The sequence below is a fragment of the Lethenteron reissneri genome, chromosome 8, assembly GCF_015708825.2.
Source record: "Lethenteron reissneri isolate LAM-NWPU_2019-01 chromosome 8, ASM1570882v1, whole genome shotgun sequence".
In the NCBI taxonomy this organism is placed as follows: Eukaryota; Metazoa; Chordata; class Hyperoartia; order Petromyzontiformes; family Petromyzontidae; genus Lethenteron; species Lethenteron reissneri.
Genome location: NC_083786.1, coordinates 2,748,274 through 2,761,219, shown reverse-complemented (window position 1 = coordinate 2,761,219; position 12,946 = coordinate 2,748,274). Strand labels below are relative to the sequence as shown.

Here is a 12,946-nt window from a genome sequence, read left to right as displayed (position 1 = left end):
ATAAGAATAGGTTTTAGAATTTATGACAATAAAACAGGTGTTAAGATATTTTAAACACCAAATAGACACCTTTTGCAAGGAATAAAGTCTGCATAAACCACACGCACTTGTGGTAAAACATGCGAACAAATATGCTCTGATAATATATGCATTGCCTTTGAAACTGAATGGCCTATACCTATCTTGCAAAAGCTATCTATTTTGTGTTTGAACATCTTCACACCTATTTATTGCTAGAAATGGTAAAACCTATTCTTATTTTGAATACTTTGCTCTGGGCAAAAAAATGTCACATAGATATGCCATAGTTCTTTGATCGGCACGTGGCGTGTGGTTTGGGAAGGTGAAGTGTGGGGTGCGCCCACATCTTTCCAACACGTCAAGTTAATGTGGAAGAGTAGACCAAATACCACTCACTGCAGAGCTCCCTCTAGCGGAGGCCCCTTCCGCCAGCAGTGGCGTGAGCAAGCAATTGCAGGGCTGCACCTTTTTGCTCTCGATTACCACTGACAGTACGATGTAAGAAGTGGACAAAGATTAAAAAATATATATGAACCATTAATACTTATCGTCTGCTTCACAGAGGAACCTACAGATCCCGCGATGTGATCCGAAAAAGAGTAGGAAGCCACGTGTTCTGGCTACACGGTACATTTTTTGTAAATCACTTCTCAAATTACTTAGTTGGGTATAACCAAATAGCGGCATCGTCCCCTGTATGTATGTATATTTAACTTCTTTCGCACCGTACGTGGCCAACCGTGCTACTGGCAGACTATATACTTGTCTGTGAAATGCAGTGCCTTCGTGATGGCCTTGGGCTATAAGATAACACAATTACCAAATGTGCTGATTACAGTGCAAGTTTGCCTTCGCTTTACGCGGCAGTAGTAGATGCGTTCCGGAGAATAGGCGCACAAATCGAAGCCGCTCGAGACAGCCGCCTGCTAAATAGCGGGCACAGAACACACAGTGCAATGTTGTCCCACGTCCAACCACGTAGCCGCATATGAGTGAATTCAAACTACATAATACAGAGAATTTTGGGTAGGAATAGGTTAGCCGCATTTACTCAAAATCACACAGACCGAACCCAAAAACCTTTATTGTGAATAATACTGGTTGCGAAAGCCTACGTGTTAAAAAAAAAAAACCCGCATACAATTATGGAAACCTGTAATGTATTATAATAAAATTGGCTGTAAGCATGTGCAGTATTTTTTTATATCAGCTCAGAGTTTTTTCATAAAACCTGTACTTTAAATCTCTTTTTATAGCATTCGATATAACTTTAAACTTCATTGACAGACTGTGAATTGCGAATGACAAAAATAATGGGTGATATTAAAAAAGCAATATTTATGGCAATGAATACTCTGGGGCATTCATTTAAGTCTTGTAGGCTCAATTAAAATATTATTACGTCGTTTAAAATGTGAATCTATAGTTGGATGTTTCGAGCTTTTATTGCAATCTATACAAGTTAATTGTAGAGAATTTTCACATGAAAATTTAGCATATCCAATCTTAGATTTATTCGAAATTACACCATTCCAACATTCATCATCTGTCAGACATGCGATAATTATTTCTGATTGTGATCTAGCATCACCGACGTTATGAACATTTATAACCTGAAAATATTTAATCATCCCCCACTCCCCACCCCCCAACTCCCCGACTCCCTTGACTTCGTACCTATCGCCAAGGCGACTGTGTGGGGTAACATTTATTTTGGCCAAAAATTGTTTCGTAATCCATGAACATACAGCTATAGTCATAAAATGTAATAAAAACTAAATTCAAACGTTGCCAAAGGCTTCACTTTACTTCAACTAAAATAACCACATGCAGCTCTTTCATATGCATTGTGACATTGCCATATAAATACCGCTCTCGCCGGGTCGATTTGTCTTTTAAAACTGAACCAAGAGCACCGAGATCTTCAGTTTCATTCTCGGGCCCTCGTTCGAAATCACGTTTTATCCGAATGTTGTGTCTTGCTTTGCCACAGAAATGGCTGTTTTTCCCCGACAAAAGTCTCAAAACTCAAAGCAGTAGCACGGTAGCAGTTCTTTTGCCGATGGCAGGATGCATCTGTGATTGTATTCTTTAAAATACAACATTTGAAAATCGATATGTCGTGCTATCAGGAGGACAGTGTGAGAAATTACCCAGTCTTTATAACTTCTCCCCCCTGCACTTTCCATTTGAATTATGCATTGACTGAGTGTGTTGAAGCATCCCGAGAAAAAGTGAACTGCAGTCCAGTTTAGAAAAAGAAAACGATTTAAGCGTTAAATCTGAATGTGTGAAATTTTATAAATACATTTGGCACTGAATATGGTTATTTTAAAACGGGGAGGAGGGAGAATGGGGAACGTTACCTACGGTCATAATTTTCTGAACAGAAACAAAGTAAATGTCAAGAGCCAAGCCGCCGTTTTCATCTGAGATTCAGCGCTTGCTGCCATTACGCAGATAAGCACACATCTGCAGCGGTAGCCTGCCTCAGAAGCATTCGCGACACAATTACCTGCATTCGCAACCGCCCAATAGCGCGCGTGTTCCGCTTTACGTGGGGTTCATAAAATTCCAACGCATGTACACGCGGGGTGTTTATATTATGCGTGGTGCATTTAAGAGGCACGTATTTCGTGAGCGGTTTGTGGCGTTTGCTACCTGACCTCTGTAACATCCGCAGTAGGAAGTTAAATTCCATAGCTTTTCATTAGGAGTCTGAGAACAAATTCCACCGGCCTTTGTCACCAGTGCTGCCTAACAAAAGAGATGTGTTTATATTATGCTTGGTGCATTTAAGAGGCCGGTATTTCGTGAGCGGTTTGTGGTGTTTGCTAACTGACCTCTGTCATATCCGCAGTAGGAAGTTAAATTCCACGGCTTTTCATGAGGAGTCGAAGAATAACTTACACCAGCCTTTGTCATCAGTGCTGCCTAACAGCAGCAATGTTTATGAAGGTGATGCGCCAAACATCAGTGATGGCAGAGGGCCTTCCTAAGAGGTTTGGCGGTTTATTCTGTTAGTGCTCGCAAACCCAATGCCGGTTAAAGAGACCCGGCGCTGCTGTTATTATATGGCTCTATACTCATCTGGAATATGGAATTGTCACTAAAATTACCTACTTCTTGTGACATTACTGCCAAAAGTAGGGCATTGAGAGCCAGTTGTTATCCAGTGCAATGTATACATGCATGAAATTAGCCGTAAATAAATACATTGAGTAATAATACGATGGCATTGCGAAAAGACATGGAGGATTATTGAATGGTTTCGCAATGGTTAGTCTTGCAAAATAAATACCACAATTTCAAATGTGTGAAAGCAAATTCATTTGTTATTTCACAACCACAATAATAGAAATCAAGCCATGTGTGTTAATCATCACAGCCGAAGCACCAAACAGCATTGATTTCGAGGTGGACATCACCAACATACTTTGGAAGACCGCATCAATTTTCCCTGAATCAAATGCTTTTGAATAATCTACAACAGCCAGGGCAGAGTGACATTTGATATTCATGTGGCATTTTGAGAATCTAGTTGAATCTAGTTGATTCTCAAAACGGTAGATAAACCTTTATTTCCCCACTCTGTTTATTTGGCCTCTTTATTCTTAATTATTAAGTCCTTCGTGATCTTAATAAACAATTTGTTTACACGTGTAAAGCCGAAAACAAAGGAGCACTTCCCCGACATAGTACGCGTGCAAACGGACAGTTAGGAAGTGTGTCAAAGCCTCTGATTGGTGCAGGGAGGCCTCAAAGAGGATTGGCTAAGGACAGAGAATTGAAATCATTGGTGGAGAGAAATTCAAACGTAAAAGGCTGGAAACGAGGGTGGACTGTCAGTGGGGGGGAACAGTTGACAACCGTTAGAGGAGGATGTGGATTGGCTGAGGGAAATGGGGTGAGCGAACCTTCCAGAAAGGGGGCTCGAGGGATATAAAAGGGGATAAGCACAAGGGGAAGAGAGGGTTGGAGAGTAGACAAAGTTAGAACCTGAAGAACTAAAGTCGAGGGCCTAGGAATAGCTGTTCGTGTCCACAATAACGGCAAGGATGTGTGTCGGCATCGTTACACAAGCGATGAGAGGATATTAGAACCATAACAATCTTATTTCAGTACAGCACAAAGGCCTTAAAAAACAAAAGTACTGTGTATATATAAATTACCAAAATCAATTGCGCCGATGGAACAGCGCCACTGATATTGCACGAAGGAAATAACACAATACGTATCGGAAAAGAGTCTGCCAAGGGGACGTGATCTCACCAAGGCTAATTAACAGAAGTATGAGAATATATTTTCTATAAAGAATGAGGTTTGAGAATTAAAAGCATGAGGATAAATGGAGCTGGTATTGACCATCAGAGAATTGCTGATAACTATGTCAAAAGTATAACCCAATGGAAATATTTTTATAATATATAATTTTTAAAAAGTTATACAAAATGTAATGAGTAAAGAGTCCGCTTGGCAGACGTAAGCCTCGTTAATGTCGTTTATTTACCGATGGGCCTGGAAAAGTCGATTCGCACAGCTATATTATTGACAATAAACCACCCGAGGCTTTCCGTGTCCCGCGCTTCTAATAGAACGTGTTTGATGATGCAGCTCTCCAGCGGTATTGTCGTCAAGATAAATTTAAGTTAATTGCGGAGGGTCGAAACGAGCTTTGCGGGCAAATTAACCCGGTTTGCCTTTCGGGGGGGGGGGGCGGCATGGGCCGATCGGTCGCCGCTACGCATACGACGTGCATCTTGAGGTGCGTGCGCAAGTCGCCGCCCTGTTTCGCGGTGCGTTTACTGGTGCCTCTCTATCTACGATCCGCATCATCGGACACTTGACGACAAAAAAATATAGAGCAAAAAGATTGAAAGAAATTGTGCAACGTGGAGGGATGCACGCTTGAAACGCATAGAGATGTATGTACATATGCACGTGTGTGTTGGACTTCTTTTGCGCCGTACATAGCCAACGGGAGTTGGATACATGCTGTATCCTTTGCATGGGATGCACGGATCAGGGAATAATTACTGATTGCGGTGTTGACTGTGGACATCACATTGACTGCGGAGGGAAGTTAAGTGGGCTTGCGTTGGGTTCAGTGTGTTTGGTTATTTATAAATGAGAGATGAAGGATACATTTATAAACAACAACAAAATGTAACATTGTTTCCGAAGTTACGAATATGAAAACATTTTTACCAATATCACGTACTTTTGAAAGATGTAAGATTATACATATAGTTTTAGTGATCTGTGCCGAACGTATACCTGAGTCAACCCCTTATCAGTGCCTACCTTATTCTTGGTTCTTTCGGTAAAGTCACGTAGATGGGAAATGATAAAATAATATTAATATAAAACAATAAAAATTCTCACGAAGTTTCACGTACTTATCAGAGCCTACCTTATTACAGCCCAATTCAGACTTTATGGGTCACTCCGTGCTGTTATAAATCTCAACGTTCATCCTACAAACTGCCAGCACAAGGGAGAAACACAAACAAATAGACAAAACATGTGCTCGTATTGAAACGGCTGTCCGCCGTATGGACCTAAACACTCAGTTTCCCTGTATGTGTGTAAACCTTATAGGTTGACAGGTCTGCTAACGTCTGAAAACTGTCTGCTGTGTGTAATGCTGGGTAGACTACGTGGATTTCCATGCGATTTAAAACACTTCGTTTTTCATGGAAGGCAATTTACACCAAATGTGATTGTTATTTTTAGTACTTAAATAATTTCAATTCGACTTTTTCATTTAATTACATTTTTATTAACCCGTCATATGACAGGCCACTAAACTAGTATATTATTGTTTACAAAAATGCAATCTATGCACTTAAATCATCGCAATTTTTCGAGTGCATTGTGATTGTGACTTGTCTTTTTTCATTGTGCCATGATTAATATGCTACGTTGTTCCATTCGAGGATTCGTGAATCTAATGGTGTGCCATGTTCTTCTGTATTTTTTTCCAACACCGCCCGTTGTCTTGCCCACACTAAGACGTCTGTTAACACACACACATTACATGCGTGTGCTTGCACGAACGCTCACACATATGGCAATGCTTAACCACACATGCACACAAATATGTGTAAACACGCTTACACACACACCAACTCGCGTACACACGAATTGTCTCGCACACACATGAACTCACACTCACTCATGCACGAACGCACGCACTCACACGCGAACACTCACATACTCATGCATGATCACTCATGCAAAGATTCACATACATATATACACACTCACACATGAACACTTACACACACACACGCACTCCCTCACACACTCACATACATACTCACACACGAACACTCACATTCACATACATGCACACTCCCTCACACATGAACACACACGCACGCACTCCCACACACTCACATACATACTCACACACGAAAACTCACATTCACATACATACTCACTCCCTCACACATGAACACACATGCACGCACTCCCTCACACACTCACATACATACTCACACACGAACACTCACATTCACACACATGCACACTCCCTCACACATGAACATACGTACTCACACACGAACACTCACACACATACTCACTCCCTCACACATGAACACACACATGCACACTCCCTCACACTCACACAGAGGACGCTCACCGCCGGGGCCAGGGCCTGCTGGTGCACTGCCAGGCCGGCGTGTCGCGCTCGGCCACCATCGTCATCGCGTACCTCATGAAGCACACGCGCATGACCATGACGGACGCCTACAAGTTCGTCAAGGGGAAGCGGCCCATCATCTCGCCCAACCTCAACTTCATGGGGCAGCTGCTGGAGTTCGAGGAGGACCTCAACAGCGGCGTAACCCCGCGCATCCTCAAGCCCAAGCTCCCGGGCCTGGAGACCGTTGTCTGACGCATGTCCCGCCGAAGCGGCAACGGCCGACGTTTCGCCACACGTTGCCGTCACGGGGTCGATGTCATCGAGGGGAGGAATGACCTTGAGTGTAGCTTTGCTGCACCAGCACTCTCCGGCTGAGTCTACGGGGCCTGCACGGTGGCCAGCTACGTCTGAAGTCATCGCTTTGTCCTATTTGAGAAGTCATCGTCGTCGTCGCTGTCGTTAACTTCAATGTTATCCCGGGCCCGTTCATTCACTGTCACACGAAGCGATATCCAGTTGTGTCTTCTACACGTCTTCAAACCAAAGCCGCTCAGTTTAAAGACGATACTACGGTCTTGAAACCATCTTCAGTGTGACATTTAGAAAATTTATATTTTTAAGTGTCGCGATTCTCTTTTGACGACCGTCAACGTAATCAACACAGCTTTATTGACATTTACTATGAAATAGTAACTTCGGCAACATTTTACTGGCTTTTCCGCAAAGCCTGGATTGTCAGCTTTTTTTTTTCAGACGTCCGTCATGTGACATTCAAGATTACCGTCGATTCACACGCATCACGTTGGCAACTGTTTGAATTGTGGCTTTTTTTTTGGTAGATCTCTGTCAACTGCTCCAACAAGAGGGCACTTGAACTGGCACGTGAATCTTCACTCACCAACCGAGCAAGCTAATTACATTAAAAGCCCTCTTTAAAGTAATAATAAAACGATTGTAACCAATGTTACGTTCGACAATTGCTCATTGCACAACAATGTTAATCAACTTTACAATTCAAATAATTCATTTTTAAAAATGTTAACACGTGTATCTACTACATAGGATCCGAGCTGAAATGGCTTCCTAGTAAACGACAGCAAAGGAAAAAAACCCGAAGAGAAATAGCATAAATGGAATTACACTTAAATATTAAAGGCCATGCGATGGCGAGGTATTAAAATAGGTCATGTCGACCACCTGTAGAATCGCAAACGCTGCAGGTTTTTACTGCTCAATGCTGCAAGTCGGGTCACTTTTTGGCATCCTCCTAATGGAATAAAAAATTGCCTGCAAGCCCGACTCACAAGTTACACGAAAATCCCTTCCCCCCCTCCCCGTGCGCTCCCTACAGCGGAGGCTTCGTGAGAGGAGCGGCATTTTACTCAACTTTAGGAGAGTTCCGGCAAAGTTATGGAAGACAGATGTGGAACGTCGCCGATCGAGAAATGTTGATGGCACTATTCATTAACCCGTGCCGCGTCGGCATCTTATGTCTCTTGTGTCTGTTACGTGATTCACGTCCGTTATGCCACTTATATTACGTCTGTTATGCCACTTTTTTCTCAGGCCCAAGTTGTGTGGCCACATCCCGAACATAATTAATCATCATATTGGGTGATGCTGACTTAGTTTATGTTGCACTATTACACGATTGGTATATGATATTATTTTTATTGTTTAAGTCGCATAAAAACAGAAAACGTACCGAGGGTATGTGAAGGTAATTTTAGTTTTTTGTTCATTAGCAAACTCCGGCATGAGTTGAAACTACAGCGAGTAAGAGAGAGCTGTTATTGCGCAGCGTACAGTTGCATTCAAAATGCGATGCAAACAAAAAAACAGGCAACCAAGGCCAGAGAGAGATATTTTGTTTTTGTAATTTTGCACAAAACGTGTCCAAGGAAGTTCGTGAAGTCGCGTGTCGCGTGACGTTAAAGAACGCGGGCCACTTCGATGTACCTTGCACAGGGTTTCCGCGTGAAGCCGGGAAAGAGTTTGTCCTCGCTTCGTCACTTATTTCGGCATCGGTCAATTCACATTTAAATTGCCTCGTTTCGCGATGGCTAAATTGATGGCGTCGTGGAAGTGGCCAAAAAGGAAGTCAAGCGGGGGGATTTTGTTTGCGTTGGGGCTGATTGCCAGAATCTCATCCACACAGCCGCCATCACTGCCAACGGACGGAATTGAGCATAAACAGATGCACACTTTGGCCACGGTGTTGCCAATACTGCCTACGGTGGCGTCGCGGTTAGCGCGCTGCACTACGAACCCGGTGACCCGAGTTCGATTTCCACTCACGGCCAACACCGGTGACGATTAATTATCTGAATCGATCCCGGGCTTCCGCTAGGTCGACTCAGCCTCAAATGAGTTCCTAGTGTGATGTGTATGTAAACATCGCCACTTGGAGGGAAAGCTGAAGACAAAGCTGGAGCTGGCCCCCCCACTTGCACGTGTGCAGTGCCGGCCGTAGTAGGTACACGCTAACAGCACTTGCCCCAACAGTCTGTTAAGGCTATAGGGGGGATCTTTGTCTTTGGTTGTGCTGCACAACTCCCCAGTGTGTTTTCGTGGTGCACCGCATTTCGCTCGGCTCGAGATGTCCGACATTTCTCACCACGTGCTTGGAAGCTTCTTCAGGAACTGAATACAAAGCTGCCCAGCGCATGGAGCGAAACGCCGGACATCATTCCTTAACAACATTCGGTAACTTACCTGAAAAATACATCGGCAAGCGATGTTGTAGCTCATGTTTCTTCTCCAAGAGTAATTTATTCTTCCTTGCCACAGCAGCCAGGTTCGCCTTGATGAGTATCTGAAGTGTCACATCTCGACGGATTGTAAGCTTGTCCAGACCACTGCCTTCACAAACAGTCAGCAGTGACATTGCGCACTTTCTTGCGATATTCAAATTAAATATAAATGTTTTTGTTTAAAGCATTGCTTGTGGGAAGAAAAACTGACGAAATTATTTGTATTTAACTTCTCAACGATTCATGTACACCATCCTACTTCTACATGCCTGGAAAGGTGTGCTCTTCAGACTCATAACCTCTTTTCCACGACGGAACCGAAACATACGGGCGCCGTGCCAAGCCAACCCAGTGCAGCTCAGGCAGAACGAAGTTATTTTTTCCACTGCATCCGAGCCATGCCACTGATCGTATGCACAATAAACGAGTCAAGTCACAGGTAAATTTTTGTGCTAATTGCTTTGTATCCTCACTGTGTACTTAACTTTGCCCCTGGCTCTGCTTGCCCCCAAGCCAGATTCAGACATCTTGTGAGCCCAGCGAAAGGTTAATTACCTCGCCTGGTATGCAGGAGGCCATGGGTTCGATCCCGACCCTGACGCCTGTTGTATATTTGGAGTTTGCATGTTCCCCCCTTGGTAGTGTGGATTTTTTTCTCCGGGTCCTCCCATTTTTCCCTTCAGATTTAGAAACATGCCTGTAGAGTATTTGGCTGCTCTAAATGTACACACCATCAGCCACTTCGCTTCTGGAAGAGAGAGCTCAGTGGGCCTTACCTGATAATTAAAAATAGTTTAATTTTAAAACAATGGTTGAGTATCATGGTCTGGTTCCAGCTCGGCATAGCAAATAGCTAAATGGAAAACAACCCATAGAGTGGGGGTTCCATGCTGGCTTGGCTCAGATGTGCCAGTGGAAAAGGGGAACTAGGGCTCATGTGGCAGGGAAAGGAGGGCATGTGAAGGTACCACGTAGCTCGTGGAGATGAGACATGTTTAACCACGATGTTGATGGCCCTGGGCACTTTAAATATTTTGTTTTGTAGAAATGTGAATTTAAATCTCACGTCTGGACATGCTTGCAGGAGTGAACACGAGTCTTTACCGGGACGAGCAGAGACTGTTTATGTTTGGTAAGTGGACTAAGTGTTGGCAGAAGCCGATAAATCAGGTATCCGAGCAGCGTGACTGAAACAGCTGCTGTTAGCAGACCTGAACGCATGCTAAGTGGGAATGCGTCAAATACTGTCTGGTGTACGAGGCGATACCTGAGTGAAATGCAAAAGCACGTGAGCGAAGTTAAGAATGTCTACGATGATATTGCTGCTCTAAGAGTGATTTTGGTCGTCGTGAAACCACCCTACCCCTACTTTCCCGACACAATTCTACTGCTGCACGCACACTCCCTCCCTTTCCACAGCCCTCACCACTACCCAAACCAGCCAAAGTCTTTGTCTGGGGGAAGGAGCAAGGCCTACATTGGAAGGTCTGGGGCCTATAGAGGAAGGGGAGGGGCCTATAGTCGGAGTTAAGTTCAGTTTATTTATTAGTTATAGCCCTGTGAGCCATGCGGCTCTTGAATCGGGTGCAACCGCAACAAACAAAAACGTGAACAAGGGGAGGGGTGGGGTCTATAGTGGAAGGGGCCGGGCCAACGGAAGTTGAACTTGCCTGTTGATTTCAGGTAAAATAACACTGGTCAACTAAAAAAAAACTTTTTTTTCTGGCCTGGACTTTTGCAGATGTTTTAGACTAATTTCAGGGTGCTAATTCCAAATCTGATCTCAGATTTGCTCTATCACATCTCATTTTTATGCTATCGGCATACCCCATTTTCATTGATTTTACCCGAAATTAACTCTGTCACTTATGATTGCAAGTTGTTGCGAGTCAGTGACTGCTTTAGTGTTAAAACATGGTGCTGTATTTTTAGGATAGTGTGTTTATAATATCGTTTTATGTAGATATCCACATTTATTTTATATTTTTCTTCCTCAGTTTTTATTGAAAATGCAATATCTGATATCTCAAAAACCTGATGTGATAGACAAAAACTGATGCCAGATATGGAATCGGCACCCCATAATTACCTTAAAACCGTTGGAATACCTTATGCCCGAAAAAGTGTGTTGACCAGTGTAATCGAATGCAGTTAGCAACGCATGCCTTTAATGCTGCAGATGTGGCCAAAGGCCAACTCGTTTAAGTTATTATTAGTGCCAAATTGTTAGAAATAAAGTAGACATGTGGATAGCATAACTTTTCTAAGACAAAAACAATGTCCAATTAAAAAAACATTTTAATATTTTTAAATGTTGTTTTTACTCCCAATGTTTTCCCCCCGAATTATATTCCAATGGCGCTATTAGCATCGTGTCACAAGACGAAGACTTTTCCATTTGTAACTCTGCAGCTGAAGCAGTGCAGCACTAACTTGTGTTTCGGAGAATTTGGAAAGCCGGCGTTTGCAGCATGCCACCGCGGAGCTACGTGTGCGGTTATTGAAAATAAAATAACGTAAAAATGTCCTTCACTTGTCCCATACGCTGGGGTACAGGCAATAAACTGATGCGAGTTTGCAGGATCATATTCCAGTAAATGCCCAAAAGCAATAGTAACTCACCCACTTACTTCCCTCCCACCTTGCTACCATGACTCACTCGTTTTTTCTGTCAATTCTAAAGCATAACAATCTTCTCTATTTCAATAAAGAACGATCGTAACAGGCGAAATTGAGTGAAAGTATTCAATTGGGGTTATTGCATGTGACGTGCCAGCCGAACTGCGGTGGAATTGTACAAGTCTCACTGTATTATGCACAACCTTGATGGCGGAACTCAGGACAATTACATGTTAGCGATAATGTGTGGCCATCATAGAACGATCATCTGCATTGTCGCGGGAAAAATTGAAGCCACTTTTTCACCTGAGAGTTCTTTTCCTGCTGTGACATGGGTGCAATAAATGAAACGTGGTTGCCAGCTATTCTAGCCAAACAGAAACAAGGCGTTTGTGTAAATTTTATACTTTGGCTTTCACATGGGAACTTGGATTTATCTTGGGTTTGATTGGCTTCGTCGGGTGGTGGAAGGTTTTAGTAAAAAAAAAGCATACCTACACGATCTAACCCAGTAGAAACTTAATTACAAATCAACGCTATTGTTTTGCTTTATTCATGTCCACATGGTGCAAAAGTAAGTAAAGTGCAATAACACTTCTAAACAAATTTTGGTATATTTAAAATGTGTTCAACATTCTGACTTCATAAGCCTAGAAAAATAAAATCAAGAATGTTCTTTTTCACATTTATCATATCAGATAAAGACTGAAGGTGTTTTTCAAAGTCTATTCACACCATGCTTAAGAGTAGACGGATACCCAACAAAGCTTCATTCGGCCACGGTAACTGGCAGTTCTCCACGCAATCCCCGCAGCATAAACCAACTCCGCCAGCGTGACCAACTTGAAAATCCTGTCATGATAAGAGTTCTGTTTTCGGTGCATCATCACCGCCGCTGCTA

General features: G+C 43.0%; 1 protein-coding gene across 1 annotated transcript in view; it reads left to right on the top strand.

Moving 5' to 3' along the window:
• Positions 1 to 12,707, top strand: part of LOC133359992 (dual specificity protein phosphatase 10-like) — a 68,903-nt gene extending 56,196 nt beyond the window's left edge. The window contains exon 4 of the mRNA XM_061578564.1: positions 6,660 to 12,707. Coding sequence (XP_061434548.1) covers positions 6,660 to 6,925 — 266 coding nt within the window. The 3' untranslated portion in view covers positions 6,926 to 12,707. The remainder of the gene's footprint in view (positions 1 to 6,659) is intronic.
• Positions 12,708 to 12,946: the final 239 nt, after the last annotated feature.